At 33.8% G+C, this 24,760-nt stretch overlaps 1 protein-coding gene and 3 long non-coding RNA genes across 7 annotated transcripts; 1 reads left to right on the forward strand and 3 right to left on the reverse strand.

Annotated features, from left to right (window-relative positions):
• LOC116928404 lies at positions 1-1,476 on the reverse strand. The gene is made up of 5 exons (XR_006644225.1): positions 1,203-1,476; positions 1,052-1,140; positions 803-997; positions 638-705; positions 1-581 (listed from the first exon to the last, which is right to left on the reverse strand). It is a non-coding gene; the product is annotated as an uncharacterized LOC116928404 (long non-coding RNA).
• Positions 1,477-18,714: 17,238 nt separating this feature from the next.
• LOC123470531 lies at positions 18,715-21,009 on the forward strand. Of its 2 annotated transcripts, XR_006644219.1 has the most exons (5): positions 18,715-18,975; positions 19,035-19,123; positions 19,178-19,372; positions 19,470-19,537; positions 19,594-21,009. It is a non-coding gene; the product is annotated as an uncharacterized LOC123470531 (long non-coding RNA). The 2 variants fall into 2 exon arrangements; XR_006644218.1 differs by having other exon boundaries at positions 18,715-19,372.
• Positions 20,809-21,326, reverse strand: LOC123470530. Of its 2 annotated transcripts, XR_006644216.1 has the most exons (3): positions 21,255-21,326; positions 21,058-21,152; positions 20,809-20,998 (listed from the first exon to the last, which is right to left on the reverse strand). It is a non-coding gene; the product is annotated as an uncharacterized LOC123470530 (long non-coding RNA). The 2 variants fall into 2 exon arrangements; XR_006644215.1 differs by lacking the exon at positions 21,255-21,326 and having other exon boundaries at positions 21,058-21,247.
• A 708-nt stretch (positions 21,327-22,034) lies between these two features.
• LOC123470381 lies at positions 22,035-23,185 on the reverse strand. 2 transcript variants are annotated; one of them, XM_045170621.1, is made up of 3 exons: positions 23,006-23,185; positions 22,839-22,922; positions 22,035-22,783 (listed from the first exon to the last, which is right to left on the reverse strand). In XM_045170621.1, the coding sequence occupies exons 2-3, from the start codon at positions 22,887-22,889 to the stop codon at positions 22,070-22,072; spliced, it is 765 nt and encodes a 254-aa protein (XP_045026556.1). In that variant the 5' UTR covers positions 22,890-22,922; positions 23,006-23,185; the 3' UTR covers positions 22,035-22,069. The 2 variants fall into 2 exon arrangements, with proteins under 2 accessions (XP_045026556.1, XP_045026557.1); XM_045170622.1 differs by lacking the exon at positions 23,006-23,185 and having other exon boundaries at positions 22,839-22,992.
• Between the last annotated feature and the right edge of the window lie 1,575 nt (positions 23,186-24,760).

The raw sequence follows: 24,760 nt of genomic DNA on the forward strand, positions 1-24,760 counted from the left end.
ACAAAATTTTAAAATTTAACATCATTAAATTATAGCAAGCTGAATTTACCTTCACAATTGATTCACCAAATCTTTTCGATTCTAATCTTACCGATGTAAATATAACTATTGTATTATTTTAACATTCATAAACAATAAATATTATCTAAACTAATTTAAGGAACAGATAGCAAACACAATATTACACTGTACAGAAATAACTAATGTATCAACTGAAATACCAACTAATGTATCAACTGAAATACCATCACATCATCCACTGTATTCCACACCAGCAAAAAATGAGGTACTCAATTATTCTACAATAGAAAATTTTTAAGTTTAGCACCATTAAATTATAACAAGCTGAATGTACCTTCATAATTTATTCACCAAATCTTTTTGTTTCTAATCTAACCGGTGTAAATATAACTATTGTATTATTTAAACATTCATTAACTCTAAAACTGATCTAAACTAATTGAAGGAACTGATAGCAAACACAATAGTAAACTGTACAGAAATAACTAATGTATCAACTGAAATACCATCACATCATCCACTTTATTCCACCCCAGCAAAAAATGAGGTACTAAATTATTCTACGATACAAAATTTTTAAGTTTAGCACCATTAAATTATAGCAAGCTGAATTTACCTTCACAATTGATTCACCAAATCTTTTCGATTCTACATGGATAGTAGATGAAACTCCTATTCCAAATCCTATTTTTATCCCAATAGATGAATTATAAGAAATTAATGAAATTTTTTTAAAAAATAAGTAAAATAATATAAAGTAAAGTAATGTAAAGTACCTTACCTTCATTTGCTTTGCGTCAGTTTCTTCTCTAACAGAATGTTCAGAATATAGTTTTGCCGCATATTGCATGAATAATTTAAAACCATCTTTGCCCTTCCATTTCGTGCGCAACATAAAAGATGCTAAATTACCCGCAAACAATTTTTTACTCGTATTTGTGTTCGGAAGACTTTTTTTTTGCTAAATTTCACAATCCTAACACAAAAGCAGTTAAGTAAAATAATAATATTATATACTAAGGTGATTTACCCTCTATTTGATTAGTATGCGCTCCAGTTTCGGGATCTTTAAAATGTAAACTATGGTTAACTTTTAAATGGATATATTCATTATGTTCCCTACGTAAAATAATTTTTAAAACAGAAATGGTTAAAATGAAAAAAAAAAAATGATTAATTACTCTATCTTATCATATGCTTTCCAGCAATCCGATATTATTATAGATCCAGGCAATATCCATTCTTTGATTATATCCAGTAGGGTATCAGGAGATCTATCTGGGACAGCAACGAGGAAGCATTTTCCTGATATTCTTTCAACCCCACCCAGAGTTGGGAGTAGCTTACTGATTTGAGAGCACGCTCAGAGCTTTCCGCTCAGTGCTGAAAAGTGAGCGTAGCTCAGCTCTCGCTCGCAAAAAAAAAAGTGAGCGTGCTCTCGCTAGCGCTCGCGCTCTTCGCTCACGTACAGTATCCTGCACAAAAATCCGAACGCCGATTTAATTTTTTAAAGCCACCTATTGGCAAGGTAGTGGTTTTTTTTGTTTGTTTTTCTTTAAGGGGGAGGGTAGATGGTGTGATGGACACGTCAGGGCAGGGTTGGGTAAGTCTAGACATCTAGACATAGCGCGCTCTCGAAAAGAGCGCGCATTTAAGGCAAGTAACAGGTCGGGACATTTTTGCAACCCCCAGGGTGGTGTGTTTTTTTAAACGACAGTTGGAAATTTAGGGCTTAAGCTTAGTAATGTTTCTTACCGAAACAATTTAGCTTATGCTTCAGCTGCCTGTGAAAATTTACGTCGTTGTCAATGGCGTAGGTGTAGCGTTTCTGAATGTGATGCTGGAGATCGGTGTTCGATGCCAGATGAGGTATTGAATAATTGTGGTTACCTTACGAGAAATTCTCGATTATATATAAAACAAATTTTTATCGAGCAATATGTGCTTTTTTTTTAAATTTTATAATTTAAAAAATAATAAACCCCTTCGTTTTGAAGTAATTAATATTCCCAGCAAATTCGAATGAAGAATGTTATAACAATACCAAAAATTTTCGCAATACCGTATCGGGATTCGAACACTGATCTACGGCGTCGCAATCAGTGCCTCTACACATATGCCATCGGTATTGACATCATTGTGCACAGGCAGCTATCTAATTTATTTGGGTATAGAATATAACACAGCCTACATCCAACATTTCCAACTGTCGTTTAAAAAAACACACCACCGGGGGGTTGCAAAAATGTCCCGACCTGTTACTTGCCTTAAATGCGCGCTCTTTTCGAGAGCGCGCTCCCCCCAACTCTGAGTATGATATAGTATAAGTATCATACTTCAGTATAGTATAGTTAAGTTTACTATATCACACTAAACAATCATAATAAATATAAACAAAACATCAACAATTAAATAAAATTTTTAATACTATACTGAAACATAAAATAATAATATAATAAGGTAAAATAAAGTATAGTTACAAAAGTATAAACATACCTAAATCCAAATCATTTTCGACATATTTCTGTGGCATTTCATTCCACCAATAATAAGTTAAAGTTAAAATTTCACGAATAGTTAAATGCGACTTATGGAACCATGAATATCTTCTTATGGTATATTTTTGACCACATATTTTTTTTTTAAATTGCTACTATCAATTGCAATTCTTTTATTGCATTTTAATTGACAACCGTCAATAGCGGAAGTGCAAGGAATCTAATGATATATGTAATCAATGAGATAAATAACGTTACAAATATCGTAATGTAAAAAGTTACCAATGTAAGTTGACTGGAACACTTCAGATAAAAAGAAGATACACGTACTGTTATTAATGAAACCGATTTCAATCAGGTAACTATACAAATCCATTGACGTTAGCACCGAACAGATCATGGTTAGTAAAAGATGTCCAACTTAGTTTATCAAAAGGAACTTGCGCTTTAACACTAGATTTTTTTTTACATTTCAAATAAAACTTTTCCAACATTTCACTATTACTTTTGATAATTCCACTTGACGAAGATAGAAAAATAGATCCGTTGCTATCCATACTTGAAAAGAGACTGTTATTATGAACGTATACAACATCAAATTAAAACTCAATTACTTAATTAATGTGTTTACTTACCTTAAATAAAAATGGATATATGATAAAAATGATAATGGGTCATTCCACGCCAAAACATCCAGAGCTCGTTGCGACCATCTCACGGATTTTGATAATTTTTGGTGGGTGGGTTCTTTATAGTTAGGAAATGAGGTATGCCAAAGGATTTTACCCAAATATTATTCGTTCGGATGATATTTGGGTTCAAAGTTTCGATTTTTTCAAAAAAGTCGAAAATTGGGTATTGAGCGCAATAATTTTTAAAACCGATTTAAATTAAAGAATCAATTTTTTTTATGATTAGAATATAAAAAGGGTATAGAAAACTTAATTTTAAGACCATTGCGACCTTTATCAGAAGTTATTATCCCCCCAACGTCATCAGTTAAAAAAAATTAGTTTTTGACAACTTTCATAAGCCTTTTGAGGGTCTTAAAATCGTTGTAGGTGTATGATTTTTCTACCAAGTATTGTTCATGGTAAAGACATTTGACTGTTAAAAAATAAATAGTTTAGCTTTTATACAAAAAAAGATATTAATCTTTAAAGTTAGAAAAATCCCCAATTTTGACGAAAATTGGTCTTTTTCAAAAAATTATATCTCGAATCGATAATTTTTGTTTTATATGAAACTTATAGATACTATTGCTCATTATGTCTTCTAAAACATATCAAAAAATTAGAAAGGTATTATTTTTTGTTCTCAAGATATTTTTATTTTAGTCGGTGACATTTGAAAGTGATTTTATTTCGACTTTGTATTCTAAATATCTGGCAACAACTAATGTTGACATTTAGATCAGAAAAGAATCATAGTTGATGAGATTAGGGCTCGGCCCCGGTTCTTGAAAACCCGGTTTACCCGCGGTTCGTCGCCAAAAAAAGTCGCCCATGAGCGATCCGGGTAGTCTAATTGCCAAAGTGGGTAGGCTGGGCAGATTCGATGGGCAAACCGGGTATACCCACCGCCATCTTGGAAAATGGCGGCTTGCAAAGCCCCAAGTTAAATTAAAAGGAAGGGTAGCAAAAAAAAAATTTGTGTGGCGGGAAATTCAAAGGGCGTCTCTTGATTTCAGGGGAAAACTCGGGTAATCGGGTAGGAAATCGGGGATAACCGGGTTTTGAACCCGGGTAATGGAAACGGTTTTCGAAATTGTGTTACCCACATGGTACCCGGGTAGGTAGTGGGCACAAAGTCTTAGGAACCGTTACCCACCGGATCCAATTTTTTTGCCGAGAAGACCTGCCCATTCGCCCAAATACCTACCCATTAGACACGGAGCCGAGCCCTAGATGAGATGACAAAATGTTTAACTTGGCTTACACAATATTTATGATAACAAAGACACGAGTCAAGTATATAATAAAGAATAACTCCGAAATGGAAGAATAAGAAGAAACAAAAAATAAAAAAAAAACACATCACACATTTTTTTTCTTTCTTGTCTAATAATAATAATAATTGAGAAAAAAAAAAGACTCTTGGTGTGGGAAACCGATACACAATAATTATAATGGTTGCTTCACGAAAAAATGGGCTTATTTCTCAACTCTATATGAATATATAGAGCAGAATCGGATTATATATATATATATATAATCCGATGAAAACAATTTGATTTCTAAAGAATTCGAATTGTATATGTCACTAATCTCCACCTGAATATCAATTTTCTATCACTTTCAAATGTCACCGACTAAAATAAAAATATCTTTGGAACAAAAAATAATACCTTTCTAATTTTTTGATATGTTTTAGAATATCAATTTTTGAGATATAATTTTTTGAAAAAGACCAATTTTCGTAAAAATTGTGGTTTTTCCTAACTTTAAAGATTAATATCTTTTTTTGTATAAAAGCTAAACTATTTATTTTTTAACAGTCAAATGTCTTTACCATGAACTATACTTGGTAGAAAAATCATAGACCTTCAATGATTTTAAGACCATAAAAAAGCTTATGAAAGTTGTCAAAAACTCATTTTTTAAACTGATGACGTTAGGGGGATAATAACTTCTGATAAAGGTCGCAATGGTCTTAAAATTAAGTTTTCTATACCCTTTTTATATTCTAATCATAAAAAAAATTGATTCTTTAGTTTAAATCGGTTTTAAAAATTATTGCGCTCAATACCCAATTTTCGACTTTTTGGAAAAAATCGAAACTTTGAACCCAAATATCATCCGAACGAATAATATTTGGATAAAATCCTTTGGCATACCTTATTTTCTAACTATAAAGAACCCACCCACCAAAAATTATCAAAATCCGTGAGATGTCGCAACGAGCTCTGGATGTTTTGGCGTGGAATGACCCTAATATTAGATTTGAACCTAAGATCTCTCTCACAGAAATCCAGTGCTTTACCATTAAGCTACCTCATTTACTACATTTGTATATTTAAATTCAATTTAACACTAGATTTTTTAATGCAGTATAGTATAGTAAAGTATATTTACTACAATGTATAGTGTGTAGTATACAAAAGTATAGTAGAATAGTAAAGTACAGTTTATTATACTATATATAGATATATTACTAAATATAACAAACCAACAATAAACAATCAAATAGAACAATATAGTAAAGTAAGGTGAAGTAAAGTAAAATAAAGAAAATATACTACAATGTATAGTGTGTAGTATACTAAAGTATAGTAAACTAGTACAGTACAGTTTAATACACTAAATAGATTTAGTACTAAATATAACAAAACAACAATAAACAATATAGAAAACCCATAGCAGAATGTCGAATATTTAAATATTTACATCATATAAGCTAGTTCAGTCAACCAAATTAAAATTTAATGAAAACGCAAGATTTGAACCTATGACATATTCCATAGTAATCCAATGCTCTACCACACAGCTACCTGACATACTTCTTCAATATAATTATATTCATGTTAAAAGAACAATTTAGTAAATACTACACTTTAATGACGGCAACATCGCCTCACTAATACGTTTGGCAACATTGTCAGTCTAAAGCAACTTTTATACGTTTGACAATAAATAGAAAACGATACGGTATGTACAATTCAGTATATTTGAAGTTAATGAAAGTTAAGTAATGTTTAAACTTAACTTAACTTAACTTAACTTACAGTTACTTTGGTCGGGTAAAATAGACTTTAACCCAATCTCCAACCCCACTTACTTTTTTGAATGATTTACGAAAGCCAATGGGCATTGCTCGGTGATTCGATTCATCAATTGGCCACACAATTAGTTGTCTAAAGTTACTTGAGATCAAGGGCAAAAACCGTGTGAAATATCTCGATGCTTGACTGTAGGATATTCCGAACTCGTGCCCAAGTACCATGAACGATTCATTCAAACGTAATTTTCTTAATACTAGGTATACAACATGTAATGATGTTAGGTTTACTTTTACCTTAAACTTAGAGCCAACGAGGAAAAGTACAGAAATCCAATCGCGATCAACACCGAGATAAGTTCTTGGATAAGATTTCATGAGTTGTATTGTCCGTTGGCGACTTCTATGTTTAAATTCAGTCATACAGTGAACAAACGACAGGCGGGAGGGCAGTAGTGATATGTCATTTGACGTGAATGATTGATGCCAAGATGAATCTTCTTTCGGCCTTGATGTTCCACACGAAGATGTATCACCTTTATTTGAAGAGGTTTCTTCATATGAAAGAGATCTTGCACATTTTCTCTTCTTTCTCACATTACCGTAAGACGACGTTTCAATAGCGAGTGAATCTATCAGTTTTCGTTTAGCAGATAATGGGGTGGAACTGATTTGCCAAGACTGCTGTGGTGATGTACACTTGATAGGTGATGGACTGTTGAAATCCTGTACTGTCACATCCCACGGATTAATTTTTGACGATTGCGAGCTCCTCAACTTCAGAACAGGACTACTTGCCAAAAGTGGCATCATTTTCCAGCAAGGACAATACGCTGCATCTTTATGAGCCCAAGTAATGAGATTGTGTTGAAATCCTTTACTTCGAACGCGTGATTTCTTGCTAACAGTTTCGTTTTGAGTTTCTTTGATTGAAAGTGATTGGACAAATTGCTTGTAATCAGTCTGTGTTTCTTTGTTTACAACAAAAGGTGTAGAAGTTTCCATTTGTTCATTACAATAGTAGTTGTTAAAACAAGTATGATTGTGTCCACAAGCATCTATACAAAGACATAAGAACTGTTAAAACAGGTTGAATAACATATAAAGTTTTATTATACCTCCAAGGATGTGGTGCAGAGCCATATTACATTCTGTGGTTGTTGACATTCTAGATTCACACTGCGAACTGTAATATCCACTAGAAAGGCTGTCAACAGAAATTCTGCCTGTAATAGTAAATATATTTTGAAGGATAGTTGTTAAAGTATACTCCAACAGTAATATTACCTTGCAGATCTATGTCTTACAAACAAATCCTCAACTTTCTGCGGTTCTTCAGTGCTGGAAATAAGTGTTGGAGATTCTATTGGTTCAAGATGATAGCAGTCATTCACAGTCTGATTTGGTTCACTTACAACTATACAAAGACATAGGCAGGTTAATGTTTTTACAGGTTTAATAACATATTAAGGTTTCATATACCTCCGAGGATTTGGTGCAGCTCAACGTTAAATTCTGTGGTTGTTGACATTCTAGATTCACTCTGCAAACTGTGATATCCACTCGACATACTTGCAACAGACATTCTGCCTGTGGTATTAAGTATAAAGTTATTAACTGATTGTTACAATGTACTTCAACGAACAGTGTTACCTTCAAGTGCCATGTCTGAATTATTAGCTGAGAAATACATAGCTTCATAGTCTACTTCACAACTTGTTGCTATTCCGTTGCAAAAGAGATTAATCAATTAGTCAAACTGTAGTGATTGTAAATAATGATAAAGGAAATATCTCACATGTTGGTAGATTCAAGTGTGGTACCACACCATCTTTAAGTTTTAAGTAACCGACACCACTCTTAAACTTCTCATAATCCTTCAAATCTGTTTCAAGCTTGAAAATAAAACATGGTAAATTTCTATTGAAATTTAACTTACATGAATATAGTACTACCTCAAAGTGTGTTTCACACACATGCATTCTTCTTGTTTTTGGAATCTTGGAACTTAATGAAACCAGAGTATCGAACCACAATTTTCTCTTCAATTTATTTGTAGGGAATGAAATGAATTTAACATTCGGATCACTTATTGGTGATGTTTTACATCCAGGTATAACACAAATACGATGTTTCATTGTGTAACTTAATAAAAACCAAACAAAAGTTACTTCACAGTGGAGTGTAAAAAAAAATGGCACAGAAAGTTGTTTATTTTCATTAGCGTCGTCTACAAATTGATCAGAAATTAGGCTCCGCCCATGAAAAATGGCTGAGAGCTCGTTTTGAAATGGGAGGAGCTTATTCGAACTTTTAACTAAAAATACACACATTTCGGTTGATTTAAAAAAAAAATAAAAAATACCATGAGAATCAGCGTGAAAAAGTGATTCTAACAAGCATGTTTAAAACAAATCGAAATTTAATGCAAAGACCCTATTGGCTGCACGTGTGACATAGCGACGCGTCAACAGCATCACGCCACTTTGATGAGTTTCAATGCGCTTAATAATTAATTAATTAATTACGCCACAATGCGAGGTTTCATGGGGAGCCCACAAATCTAAGAAAGATCAGACAACTAGCAGCTCGCTAAACGTTTAGTTGCCTTCAACAACACTAGTTTGACGCCTAACTTGCCTTAGTGTTTTCTCTTACAAGTGTTTCTCCGCCTAACTGTTTCCGTAAGTGCCTATCTGAGTTGTATTTCCCATCGTCTCACTTACGTCTTTAAATTCTCCCGTATCGCTCGCGCTACTACGGTAAGATCAATTTACGTTGTCTCCATTTGCACTTTGTTTCCCTTTAGTTTCTCGTATTCTTATACGTGTAGTCTCCCTTATATTTTATGGCCTAGTCTAGTAATACACTGTCGTCATTGTGGGTAAACGCCTCCGAGTTCCGTGTTAATATACATTTGTCTTAATCCGTAAAGTCATTCACCCGAGAGGGAGGATGCTTTACATTATCCTATGCCCCGTTCAGAAGATTCTACGCCTATTAGTAAAAATGAGAATTAGTTCATAAAAAAAAATTCAATCACAATCAGTGAATAGTTTATTACCTACTAGAGATCCCAAAGAAGTTTAGTTGAATCCTAGAAATCGAAGTTCATTAGAGACACGATGACGAAACTTTTAAAATTTTATTTGAAATGCTATTGTGGATTACAGGAATTTTCGCGGCTTTAAATATTATGTAATTCAAAGTTGTTCTGAGCCCAAATAAGACTCACTGGAGTCGTGTTAATATGACGCTTTCCTTGGTTGCTACTACTCCTTTTTTACTGTAATCGAAGGTACAGTATCATGCACAAAAAGGTGAACACCGATTTATTTTGAAAAAGCCATTTGTGGATAGACAATATTTATAGTTTAGCTTTTTAAGGAGAGGTAGGGCGGTTTTGGTGCAAAATCATTATAAGGGGGGTTGGTTAATGTCAGTCCAGACATTTGTTTTTTGCTCTAGGTATTGAATGTATGGAAAAAGTGTAGACTGTATTGTCGGTAGATTCCCCTACCCCCCGGCTAAGTAGAACCATTTTTGCAATACAAAAAAGAGTCTTTCCATTACTCGTTATTGTCATTATCGGGTAGGGTAATCGGGAAGCATATGGAAACACCAAATTATTTTTATCAGTATGCTAGCTATCTAATTAAATAATTATGACACTATCTAGGTGTTTTGCTGTGCTTTGATGAATCAGCTTGTTGCTACACCAAGTAAGGTATTCCGTGCACATGACAAGCCAGTATAACCTAGCAAGTAACTTCCTTTACCGATACAGGAATTGCAGTAGCACCATTACCAAAACATCAAAAAGGGCAACAAGCAGGTGTAGTCAGCAATACCTTCACGTTTTCTGGTTAGCTAATCTTTCTTATGGTTTTAACTTACATCTACTGAATATATTTTATTTTTGATTATCTCATTTGTTGCTAAAATGGGTAAGCGTGAACTGAAAGACTTTGTTGGTAAGAGACAACGAGGATGTAGAGTACGGATTGCTATTAATGAACAATTAAATGAAAACGGTGATGTAGCAGACAACGATGAAGAAAATGAACAACATAGTGTTCAGCAATCGAACGCCTGTGATGTAAATGCACTGGAAAATGTTGATTTGCGCATAGTAGAAAATGTGGCTAACGATCCTGAACATTTTGTCGATCACCATGTAATGGAGGAGATTCAGTCTGAACTTGGTGATTTTAGTTCTATTGAGGCAGACAGTCTTGCATCTGATGTACATTTTTTTCGATGATACTTTTGATTATGACGGATTAGATGTAGACGCAAGTGATGTCGAATCTTTGAGCGACACGATCAAGAAAGGAATATTGATTGGGATTATTTTGAAGTAGGTGACGATTTAAGTGAAAAGAGCGCAGGCAATAATTCCGAAGGCGTCTTTCAAATTGAGCAGTTGAAACAAATGTGTCAAGGGCTAGAGTCGACAAATTGTTGATGATGTTGCGAACTGAAACTTGTTTTTCCTATTTGCCAAAGACTTACACAACCTTTTTAGGAACCCTTCAAAAAGTGAATACGATTCCAGTTAATCACGGTCGCTATTATGGATTCAATTTACTTGATGGAATAACAGCTTCTCTTGATAAGCGTAGTAATTCAAAGACCTGAATCGTTGTACGATTGGTGTTCTCGCAACTTCCATAACATTAAAATCGTTTTTATTTTCTCAAATTGATGTTCACAGAAATGAGGAAATGCTTGAAGAGTGATTTCAGTTTGGTAAACGGATTCCAGGCACTCAGTCATTTCATTCATTCGTTCCCATTAACGAAAATAGAGTAGAAGCAAGGTTTCTGTCAATTAGTAATGAATCGAAGATATTTACTGTAAATTCTCAACTCGCTCAAACCACAAATTATGTTGAATATAATGATTGTGTAATTGGTTCAAAAATAGCATGTGTGTATGATTTTGATGGGTTGTGGTATATTGGTGAAATTATTGAAAAAATTTATGTTCATTGTGATTTAAAAATTGAGTTTCTCAAACCAGATGGTTTTGAGGCTCAAAAGAGGTTTTATGTCATCTAACAAAGATATTGCTTTTGTTAATATTTCTCATGTAATGAAAATTGTAAAGACTTTGAAAAGTAGATCAAGATCTGGGAGAAACTTTCAAATTAATCTTTCTGAAAGAAAGGAAATCGAAAAAGTATACAGCGCAATGATGTCATAATACACTGTCAGACTTCCAAATTCACACGTCAATTAATATAGTTTACATTTCACATTTAATAGGTTTATTTGTTTAGCATTTTAAGCTGTTGCTATCCTAAATGGTGTTGAAAGTCGCGTGGAGAGGAAAGCTCCCCTCGTTAGCCTAAGGGAATAAAGGGGTTGAGAGCGGCGAAAGGAAAGAGATGAAGCTCCGCCCCTCAAGGTAGAAAGGGACGAAAAAAACGCAATATTTTGTCAAAAAACTTAAAATTAGAATAATTAAATCAAACAAACGAGAGAAAACATCTCTCATTTTTATATATAGTATAAATCAATTTCTACTCTATACAATTATTAAAACGGCTTATGAAAATTTTCGCAGCCGGGGAAGATATTGATTTTTAAAGAGGGGAGGTTATCAAAACTTTGTCCTTAAATTAGTAACCTTAAACTAAATATGAAAAAATAAATAAACTAAAAGATAACACGTGAAAATCTGATTAATAGTATGTATTCTAAAAAATTAGATTATTTAACAATGGGTCAAAAAATTAAGAAAAACAAAAAACGCACGGGAAAAGTGGACTACGGCAAAATGAAAAAAACCTATTTTCATTTCGCCGTATTTTAAAAACTAATTGTCGAAAATAGACGAAATTTGGAAAATAAGTTATTTAAGACAGTATAAACCTACTGTCCAAATTTCGCTAAATTCTAAAATATGTGCGAGCCAATGATTCGGTGACTTCGGCTGGATTGACCCATGGCTAATACTTTTGCTATCAATCCAATGCATGTTGTATATTTAGGTGTAATGCGTAAAGTGCTTCATATATGGTGCCATCAGAGGCGGAGCATGAAGGTACGAATTTCAATGCAGGTAATTTTAGAAATTTCAGGGATTTTGGATATTATTGCGAAATTTATTCCGGCTGAATGTAATAGAAATACAAGAACTCTGGACGATGTGATGTTTCACGCTTAAAAGCAACCGAATGCAGGTTGATGATGCTTTATGTTTTACCAGATATATTATAAAACAGATTCCTTTATGAAATCTATCAACATTTTATGTTACTTCGCGTGGCCATAAGAATATTGTCATGCAGAGACACAGTGAAGGAGGAAGCTAACATTGAATACGCAAGACATCTTTTAAATCTTTTTGTTCAGCAGTCTCCTTCTATTTTCGGAGATTAATTTTTAAGCTATAATATTCACAACCTGATTCATTTGGGAACCGAATGTAAAAGATTAGGCGCAATTAACACATTTAGCTGCTTTGCGTTTGAGAACCATCTTGGAAAATTGAAAAATTAGTCCGCCTCAACAACTTATAAATCGTGTAACTGAGTTGAGAAATAACCCACCTGTTATCAGTACAACCAACAAACGAAAGGCGGATTTTACAAAACTTTTTTCCGAACATCACATTGGCCCCATGATTCGGGGTTTGAATGATCTCCAATTTCAAAGAGTTTGATTTCAAGGGCTTAAATTAAGCTGTAAAGGCCCCAATAATTGCGTTGTGATTCAAGGGGGTTTTACAGTGTTAATTGAGAATTTCATTGAAAAGATGGACGGAAACATTTATGTTATTGGCAAACGTTCATTCATTCAGCAACCCTTGGCATTGTAGTTTACCTAGGCTTCCAGAGGTACTTTAAGGTTGGCCGTTGAATTACATAATATTTAAAGCCGCGAAAATTCCTGTAATCCACAATAGCATTTCAAATAAAATTTTAAAAGTTTCGTCATCGTGTCTCTAATGAACTTCGATTTCTAGGATTCAACTAAACTTCTTTGGGATCTCTAGTAGGTAATAAACTATTCACTGATTGTGATTGAATTTTTTTTTATGAACTAATTCTCATTTTTACTAATAGGCGTAGAATCTTCTGAACGGGGCATAGGATAATGTAAAGCATCCTCCCTCTCGGGTGAATGACTTTACGGATTAAGACAAATGTATATTAACACGGAACTCGGAGGCGTTTACCCACAATGACGACAGTGTATTACTAGACTAGGCCATAAAATATAAGGGAGACTACACGTATAAGAATACGAGAAACTAAAGGGAAACAAAGTGCAAATGGAGACAACGTAAATTGATATTACCGTAGTAGCGCGAGCGATACGGGAGAATTTAAAGACGTAAGTGAGACGATGGGAAATACAACTCAGATAGGCACTTACGGAAACAGTTAGGCGGAGAAACACTTGTAAGAGAAAACACTAAGGCAAGTTAGGCGTCAAACTAGTGTTGTTGAAGGCAACTAAACGTTTAGCGAGCTGCTAGTTGTCTGATCTTTCTTAGATTTGTGGGCTCCCCATGAAACCTCGCATTGTGGCGTAATTAATTAATTAATTATTAAGCGCATTGAAACTCATCAAAGTGGCGTGATGCTGTTGACGCGTCGCTATGTCGCACGTGCAGCCAATAGGGTCTTTGCATTAAATTTCGATTTGTTTTAAACATGCTTGTTAGAATCACTTTTTCACGCTGATTCTCATGGTATTTTTTATTTTTTTTTAAATCAACCGAAATGTGTGTATTTTTAGTTAAAAGTTCGAATAAGCTCCTCCCATTTCAAAACGAGCTCTCAGCCATTTTTCATGGGCGGAGCCTAATTTCTGATCAATTTGTAGACGACGCTAATGAAAATAAACAACTTTCTGTGCCATTTTTTTTTACACTCCACTGTGAAGTAACTTTTGTTTTGTGTTTTTATTAAGTTACACAATGAAACATCGTATTTGTGTTATACCTGGATGTAAAACATCACCAATAAGTGATCCGAATGTTAAATTCATTTCATTCCCTACAAATAAATTGAAGAGAAAATTGTGGTTCGATACTCTGGTTTCATTAAGTTCCAAGATTCCAAAAACAAGAAGAATGCATGTGTGTGAAACACACTTTGAGGTAGTACTATATTCATGTAAGTTAAATTTCAATAGAAATTTACCATGTTTTATTTTCAAGCTTGAAACAGAATTGAAGGATTATAAGAAGTTTAAGAGTGGTGTCGGTTACTTAAAACTTAAAGATGGTGTGGTACCACACTTGAATCTACCAACATGTGAGATATTTCCTTTATCATTATTTACAATCACTACAGTTTGACTAATTGATTAATCTCTTTTGCAACGGAATAGCAACAAGTTGTGAAGTAGACTATGAAGCTATGTATTTCTCAGCTAATAATTCAGACATGGCACTTGAAGGTAACACTGTTCGTTGAAGTACATTGTAACAATCAGTTAATAACTTTATACTTAATACCACAGGCAGAATGTCTGTTGCAAGTATGTCGAGTGGATATCACAGTTTGCAGAGTGAATCTAGAATGTCAACAACCACCGAATTTAACGTTGAGCTGCACCAAATCCTCGGTAGGTATATGAAACCTTAATATGTTATAAAACCTGTAAAAACATTAACCTGCCTATGTCTTTGTATAGTTGTAAGTGAACCAAATCAGACTGTGAATGACTGCTATCATCTTGAACCAATAGAATCTCCAACACTTATTTCCAGCACTGAAGAACCGCAGAAAGTTGAGGATTTGTTTGTAAGACATAGATCTGCAAGGTAATATTACTGTTGGAGTATACTTTAACAACTATCCTTCAAAATATATTTACTATTACAGGCAGAATTTCTGTTGACAGCCTTTCTAGTGGATATTACAGTTCGCAGTGTGAATCTAGAATGTCAACAACCACAGAATGTAATATGGCTCTGCACCACATCCTTGGAGGTATAATAAAACTTTATATGTTATTCAACCTGTTTTAACAGTTCTTATGTCTTTGTATAGATGCTTGTGGACACAATCATACTTGTTTTAACAACTACTATTGTAATGAACAAATGGAAACTTCTACACCTTTTGTTGTAAACAAAGAAACACAGACTGATTACAAGCAATTTGTCCAATCACTTTCAATCAAAGAAACTCAAAACGAAACTGTTAGCAAGAAATCACGCGTTCGAAGTAAAGGATTTCAACACAATCTCATTACTTGGGCTCATAAAGATGCAGCGTATTGTCCTTGCTGGAAAATGATGCCACTTTTGGCAAGTAGTCCTGTTCTGAAGTTGAGGAGCTCGCAATCGTCAAAAATTAATCCGTGGGATGTGACAGTACAGGATTTCAACAGTCCATCACCTATCAAGTGTACATCACCACAGCAGTCTTGGCAAATCAGTTCCACCCCATTATCTGCTAAACGAAAACTGATAGATTCACTCGCTATTGAAACGTCGTCTTACGGTAATGTGAGAAAGAAGAGAAAATGTGCAAGATCTCTTTCATATGAAGAAACCTCTTCAAATAAAGGTGATACATCTTCGTGTGGAACATCAAGGCCGAAAGAAGATTCATCTTGGCATCAATCATTCACGTCAAATGACATATCACTACTGCCCTCCCGCCTGTCGTTTGTTCACTGTATGACTGAATTTAAACATAGAAGTCGCCAACGGACAATACAACTCATGAAATCTTATCCAAGAACTTATCTCGGTGTTGATCGCGATTGGATTTCTGTACTTTTCCTCGTTGGCTCTAAGTTTAAGGTAAAAGTAAACCTAACATCATTACATGTTGTATACCTAGTATTAAGAAAATTACGTTTGAATGAATCGTTCATGGTACTTGGGCACGAGTTCGGAATATCCTACAGTCAAGCATCGAGATATTTCACACGGTTTTTGCCCTTGATCTCAAGTAACTTTAGACAACTAATTGTGTGGCCAATTGATGAATCGAATCACCGAGCAATGCCCATTGGCTTTCGTAAATCATTCAAAAAAGTAAGTGGGGTTGGAGATTGGGTTAAAGTCTATTTTACCCGACCAAAGTAACTGTAAGTTAAGTTAAGTTAAGTTAAGTTAAGTTTAAACATTACTTAACTTTCATTAACTTCAAATATACTGAATTGTACATACCGTATCGTTTTCTATTTATTGTCAAACGTATAAAAGTTGCTTTAGACTGACAATGTTGCCAAACGTATTAGTGAGGCGATGTTGCCGTCATTAAAGTGTAGTATTTACTAAATTGTTCTTTTAACATGAATATAATTATATTGAAGAAGTATGTCAGGTAGCTGTGTGGTAGAGCATTGGATTACTATTGAATATGTCATAGGTTCAAATCTTGCGTTTTCATTAAATTTTAATTTGGTTGACTGAACTAGCTTATATGATGTAAATATTTAAATATTCGACATTCTGCTATGGGTTTTCTATATTGTTTATTGTTGTTTTGTTATATTTAGTACTAAATCTATTTAGTGTATTAAACTGTACTGTACTAGTTTACTATAATTTAGTATACTACACACTATACATTGTAGTATATTTTCTTTATTTTACTTTACTTCACCTTACTTTACTATATTGTTCTATTTGATTGTTTATTGTTGGTTTGTTATATTTAGTAATATATCTATATATAGTATAATAAACTGTACTTTACTATTCTACTATACTTTTGTATACTACACACTATACATTGTAGTAAATATACTTTACTATACTATACTGCATTAAAAAATCTAGTGTTAAATTGAATTTAAATATACAAATGTAGTAAATGAGGTAGCTTAATGGTAAAGCACTGGATTTCTGTGAGAGAGATCTTAGGTTCAAATCTAATATTATCATTTTTATCATACATTTATTTTTATTTAAGGTAAGTAAATACATTAATTAAGTAATTGAGTTTTAATTTGATGTTGTATACGTTCATAATAACAGTCTCTTTTCAAGTATGGATAGCAACGGCTCTATTTTTCTATCTCCCCCCCTTAAAGAAAAACAAACAAAAAACCCATTACCCCGCCAATAGGTGGCTTTAAAAAATTAAATCGGTGTTCGGATTTTTGTGCAGGATACTGTACGTGTATCTTCTTTTTATCTGAAGTTTTCCAGTCAACTTACATTGGTAACTTTTTACATTACGATATTTGTAACGTTATTTATCTCATTGATTACATATATCATTAGATTCCTTGCACTTCCGCTATTGACGGTTGTCAATTAAAATGCAATAATAGAATTGCAATTGATAGTAGCAATTTAAAAAAAAATATGTGGTCAAAAATATACCATAAGAAGATATTCATGGTTCCATAAGTCGCATTTAACTATTCGTGAAATTTTAACTTTAAATTATTATTGGTGGAATGAAATGCCACAGAAATATGTTGAAAATGATTTGGATTTAGGTATGTTTATACTTTTGTAACTATACTTTATTTTACCTTATTATATTATTATTTTATGTTTCAGTATAGTATTAAAAATTTTATTTAATTGTTGATGTTTTGTTTATATTTATTATGATTGTTTAGTGTGATATAGTAAACTTAACTATACTATACTGAAGTATGATACTTATACTATATCATACTCAGAGTTGGGGGGAGCGCGCTCTCGAAAAGAGCGCGCATTTAAGGCAAGTAACAGGTCGGGACATTTTTGCAACCCCCAGGGTGGTGTGTTTTTTTAAACGACAGTTGGAAATGTTGGATTTAGGCTGTGTTATATTCTATACCCAAATAAATTAGATAGCTGCCTGTGCACAATGATGTCAATACCGATGGCATATGTGTAGAGGCTCTGATTGCGACGCCGTAGATCAGTGTTCGAATCCCGATACGGTATTGCGAAAACGTTTGGTATTGTTAAAACATTCTTCATTCGAATTTGCTGGGAATATTAATTAATTCAAAACGAAGGGGTTTATTATTTTTTAAATTATAAAATTAAAAAAAAAAAGCACATATTGCTCGATAAAAATTTGTTTTATATATAATCGAGAATTTTTCGTAAGGTAACCACAATTATTGAACACCTCATCTAGCATCGAACACCGATCTCAAGCATCACATTCAGAAACGCTACACCTACGCCATTGACAACGACGTAAATTTTCACAGGCAGCTGAAGCATAAGCTAAATTGTTTCGGTTAGAAACATTACTAAGCTTAAGCCCTAAATTTCCAACTGTCGTTTAAAAAAACACACCACCCTGGGGGTTGCAAAAATGTCCCGACCTGTAACTTGCCTTAAAGCGTAATACCTTAAGGCACTTTTTTAAAATGTCTAGACTTACCCAACCCTGCCCTGACGTGTCCATCACACCGTCTACCCTCCCCCTTAAAGAAAAACAAACAAAAAAACCCACTACCTTGCCAATAGGTGGCTTTAAAAAATTAAATCGGCGTTCGGATTTTTGTGCAGGATACTGTACGTGAGCGAAGAGCGCGAGCGCGAGCGAGAGCACGCTCACTTTTTTTTTTGCGAGCGAGAGCTGAGCTACGCTCACTTTTCAGCACTGAGCGGGAAGCTCTGAGCGCGCTCTCAAATCAGTAAGCTACTCCTAACTCTGGGTGGGGTTGAAAGAATATCAGGAAAATGCTTCCTCGTTGCTGTCCCAGATAGATCTCCTGATACTGGATATAATCAAAGAATGGATATTGCCTGGATCTATAATAATATCGGATTGCTGGAAAGCATATGATAAGATAGAGTAATTAATCATTTTTTTTTCATTTTAACCATTTCTGTTTTAAAAATTATTTTACGTAGGGAACATAATGAATATATCCATTTAAAAGTTAACCATAGTTTACATTTTAAAGATCCCGAAACTGGAGCGCATACTAATCAAATAGAGGGTAAATCACCTTAGTATATAATATTATTATTTTACTTAACTGCTTTTGTGTTAGGATTGTGAAATTTAGCAAAAAAAAAGTCTTCCGAACACAAATACGAGTAAAAAATTGTTTGCGGGTAATTTAGCATCTTTTATGTTGCGCACGAAATGGAAGGGCAAAGATGGTTTTAAATTACTCATGCAATATGCGGCAAAACTATATTCTGAACATTCTGTTAGAGAAGAAACTGACGCAAAGCAAATGAAGGTAAGGTACTTTACATTACTTTACTTTATATTAGTTTACTTATTTTTTTAAAACATTTCATTAATTTCTTATAATTCATCTATTGGGATAAAAATAGGATTTGGAATAGGAGTTTCATCTACTATCCATGTAGAATCGAAAAGATTTGGTGAATCAATTGTGAAGGTAAATTCAGCTTGCTATAATTTAATGGTGCTAAACTTAAAAATTTTGTATCGTAGAATAATTTAGTACCTCATTTTTTGCTGGGGTGGAATAAAGTGGATGATGTGATGGTTTTTCAGTTGATACATTAGTTATTTCTGTACAGTTTACTATTGTGTTTGCTATCAGTTCCTTCAATTAGTTTAGATTAGTTTTAGAGTTAATGAATGTTTAAATAATACAATAGTTATATTTACACCGGTTAGATTAGAAACAAAAAGATTTAGTGAATAAATTATGAAGGTACATTCAGCTTGTTAAAATTTATTGGTGCTAAACTTAAAAATTTTCTATTGTAGAATAATTTAGTACCTCATTTTTTGCTGGTGTGGAATACAGTGGATGATGTGATGGTATTTCAGTTGATACATTAGTTGGTATTTCAGTTGATACATTAGTTATTTCTGTACAGTGTAATATTGTGTTTGCTATCTGTTCCTTAAATTAGTTTAGATAATATTTATTGTTAATGAATGTTAAAATAATACAATAGTTATATTTACATCGGTAAGATTAGAATCGAAAAATTTGGTGAATCAATTGTGAAGGTAAATTCAGCTTGCTATAATTTAATGATGTTAAACTTTAAAATTTTGTATCGTAGAATAGTTTAGTACCTCATTTTTTGTTGGGGTGGAATAAAGTGGATGATGTGATGGTATTTCAGTTGATACATTAGTTATTTCTGTACAGTTTACTTTTGTGTTTGCTATGAATTCCTTCAATTAGTTTAGATTAATTTTACAGTTAATGAATGTTATTAACACTAGTTATATTTACATCGTTCAATATAAATAGTTTCTCCATAGTGGTTTTGAGATCAAAAATAGATGTATTTCGTAGATTTTTGCCTAAAGCTAATATAATTTTCTATAATTCAAATTGCAAATAAAAATATTTAAGTAAAAATTGATTTGGTTTTAAGAAAAGTTACCGTTTGTAGTTTTTTCATTTCTTCTTCTACGTACTTTAGTTTAGAATTTGATTGTTCCAGAGATAAATTTAAGTTTTCATTTTCATTTTGTAATTTGCCTTCATGGTTTTTCAAGCAACAGGTTCAAGGCAGTATTTTAAATTTTGAGAAAGCAACAAGAAAATATGCTTGTTGAAAACCAGTCTATTTACGTATTCGTCGAGTTACAAACGTAAAAATTTGTTTGTTACCACTAGATGGCTAAGATCTTAGTTTAACACATGGCCTACTCTAGTAACGGCCTATAGGCTGGCTATCCAAAAAAACCAATTGTATACAACAAACCGAAGAAAAGAAAGGTCATGAAACTGCAAAAATAGAACTCCGTAACACCTTTCAAATCTTTTGATTTAATGTTATCGTAGACAGTAACTCTTCATGAAACTGCAAGCTGTGAAACCGTCACAATGACCATTATAAAATGGAAATACAATAGTGTGGTAACTCGCCTGTAACATTACCAACAGTTGTTAAATTTAATTTAGTATAATGAGATAACTAAACGTACATTATGGTGGCTCATAGCAACAACTGTTGTTCCTGAATGTTGGGACAATAGCAATCTTATCTCTTATTGAAGGAATCAAAAGTCTGGTCCTTTACCTAACAGTAAAAGCAACAGTGGCTACATTAAGGCAACACACGATAAACAAGTATTAGAATATGCATCACACTTTTGAAAAACATGTGAATTGTTATGCTTACGGTTAGTTGTGAGGATTCAACTTTGCTCTGTAGGTCTGTGGAATCACAACGTTTATGATTGGAAAGAAACATATCAGTTGAATATGGATCTGCTTTCTTCTAAAAATAAAAACATAACTTATTTCAATTTATACAAAATATTATGCAAATGCTCTTTTATTAGATACTTGCCCGTTTACAAAACTCAAAAATGGTAGGAACAGCGTTCTTCCCCAATCTTCTTGTGTTTTCGTGAACATATTTACTTTCGAAGTGAAGACTGCAAATCCGTAAGTTCTTATGAACTTTGAAGCTCTTCGTAAATCCTGTAACAGAGCTATTACACTCAAATGCCCTGATCCACAGCTCAATAACATTTTCGTCCTTGGGCCATGAAAAGAACTTCACTTTATGTTCGTTTTCAATGTTTTTTTAGTTGAAACAAAAACGGACACAACACTTCACTGGCATTTAAAAAAAATTATAAAAATGATTCACTATCACTATCAGGCCATTACCACCAATTTACAAAAAACACAAAACAATCCAAATTACTAAACAAAAATGGATGCAACTCGGTGTATACACGCCAGACCACGGCCTACGTAGCAGCATGCGCAGCAAAAATTCCCAAACGGTGGAAAGATGGTTTGGAAAGTGGAACATCTCAAGATAACTTTTGGCCCTCTGGCTATGAAAAGGGGATGGGAAAGGCTGGATCCATTCGGCAACACAGGGATAGCCAGTACTAGAGTAGGCCATGGTTTAACATAACACGAAGGGAACTTAAAACAAAAAAAATGAAGCCTCTTCTTGAGCAAATTCACTGAGGGTTTTCAAAATTCTCGTTCGTTGATGGACAAGATGAATTCCTCAGATGTGGTCGAACCGCTTTCTTCACTTTCTCCTTTCACTGTTTCCTCTACTTCACTTTCTTCTTGAATGACAGTCTCAGAATCGTTTGTTCTGATCGAAAAATTCGTCTCCACTTCAGTGATGTCTTCTGTACCTTCTGCACCGACTTCTTGTTCAATAACCTCAGCCTCTCTTCTTCTTTCGTTTTCGAGAAGGCTGCGAACGACCACGTTCCTGGTTGCTACAGATGTTGACTGCTCTGCAACGGTAGATTGACCACGCGACCTCGGATGGCTTCTAGGTCCTTGGTACCCGTAAAATCTTGCAATCGGAGTGCTTCCGTAGTCTGGTGCTCGTGGTGTTGGGTGCTGGAGCACACCTGGCAAGGGAATCTCTGGATGAATTTGTTCTCTTGGCGTTGGCTCACAAGTCGGTAATCCTCTCAGGAAGTTTAGGTATCTTGCATAATCAGCGTTCACTCTGATGTTGATGATGGCAACAGCTTCGTCACGGGGAAGATACTTGATTGCAATGCTATAGAAACCTTCTTCGTAGGCACCTAGTTTTGCATCAATTGTTACACCGTGGGGCAATGGCCTGTATTCAGGTTCTACAGGTTCGGTGAGACTTGGGCCAAATTCACCAAATTTGATGCGAGCATGATATACCCTAAGTCTTCTGATTCTGTTGAGATACTGTTTGCAGAAGGATTAACACACTAACTTAGAACTATCTTGTAACTTAGATTACAGTGATACGCTGAGATGCTTCATGACTAATTGGAGTTCTTCTCGGGTACATCCCTGGAGTGGCTGAATTCAGCTTTTAGACTAACTTCTTTCAAAAAGGGAGTGATAGTTAGGACGACAATACTTAAATAAGTGTAAATTATTAAGTATATTAAAACTAATGCTTACGCAAAGTGCTCAACACTCTTTCTTTGACACGACTGTAGCGTGGCTTGACCTATTAGCAGTGTGACTTAATCGAGTTGTACAGAATTCTGTTTAAAAACTAGTTAGTTTCGAAGGACCATTGACAATAATTACTTTTACTGATAATACCTGATAAGTAATTATTGATTTGAAGACACTTGACTCAAAAATTAATAATAATAATAATTGACTCGGTAAATTGTTGCTGATTCTCTAGCTTTTATTCAGATTCTGACACAACTTATAATGGCGTCTGCTCTACCTTGTTGAACAATTGCGAAGAAAGAACATTAACCGAGATCGGCCACCAAGAAGACACTGAACACAGCACCCCTGGCGGCCTTACACATACTATAAATCAAAAATAGTGGGCTTGTGAACTAGTCGGCCCGACCTAGTTAATTGTCCGTCAGGTGGCGGGTCGTGATCCGCAACACAAATGTCCAATCTTCTGGTTTAATGTTTTTTACTTTTGTCTCCAGAAGAGTTTTAATTTCAACTGGTATTTTAAATGGTGCTACGTTAGGAAACTTCTAAACAAACAAAATTATTATATGTATTTTATGAAATGTAAATTGTTATAAAGTTGTGTAATCAGTAAATATATATTTAAATCGTGCAGTGTATAGTTTTAATTTAATGTATATAGTTTATAGATAGTTGATATAAAGAATTGTTTACATGTTATCTACTTCTTAGAACTTAAAAATAATTTGTGTATAGTATTTAACCCTTGGAGTTTTTGTTTTTATATAGATTTACCTTTAAGACATTGTTAACCATATTCATGTCTTGCTCGTCCTCTAAATCCTCATTGTGTTGTTCTACTGTTTCAACTATCACATTGTTGTTAATCTCTATATCAGAAATTATAATATTATCTATTTGTAGTTGTCGTTCTTTTCATTCTTTTATTTCTATAATGTCCAAAATAATGGTAAAAACTTTGGAAATTTATGTCGTACAAATTTTTTTTTTCCTTTTTCCATTTTTTCTAATATCTCGAGTACAAGCAATTCACATCGCGGTTTTGCGTGTCAATTGTTTCGATGTCCGACATTTTCTCTGGTTGTTTATGTCATGTTTTGTGTTGTCTGTATTGGCTGAAAGTGTTATTTCCCAATACAAAGTGGATTTTGTGAATCAGTGTTAAATTTTTTTTAATTTTTTTGTGTCAGTTAATTGCTACGTATCTTGGTTAGTATGTGTAGCAATTTCTGTTTCCAGATTACATTTATTGTATTTTTTTTTAAATCTTTTCTGTAGGGCTGTCATGGGTTTTCAATATTGTTGTGCCCCGGGTTGCAAAAGATCAAGCAGGGATAAAAGTGTGCGTTTCTTTTCTACACCTTGCATTCGTAAAAATCAAGGGAAACTGGAATCGGATGTTGTGAAACGCAGAAGAGAAGTCTGGTTGAAAACACTTCATCTTGTTGGCCAAAAAATTACGAATAACATTAGAGTTTGTAATGCACATTTTGTTCTAGGTAAGTCTCGACAAATTTATTAATAGTGAATGTGTCTATCTAATTCTTCTATTTGAAATCACACGGGAAAACCTTTTTACTACACTGGAGAAACACACCCAGACTGGGACCCATCCCTGAATCTTGACAAAGTGTATGTTAACGCTAAGTCAGACATGGATAGAGAGTCAAGAAGAGTAATTTTAAATGTTCAAAGATGTAATACAAATTATGAAGTATAATTTATTCATATGTTATGACAAAAAAAAGT

The sequence above is a fragment of the Daphnia magna genome, linkage group LG3, assembly GCF_020631705.1.
Source record: "Daphnia magna isolate NIES linkage group LG3, ASM2063170v1.1, whole genome shotgun sequence".
NCBI lineage: Eukaryota > Metazoa > Arthropoda > Branchiopoda > Diplostraca > Daphniidae > Daphnia > Daphnia magna.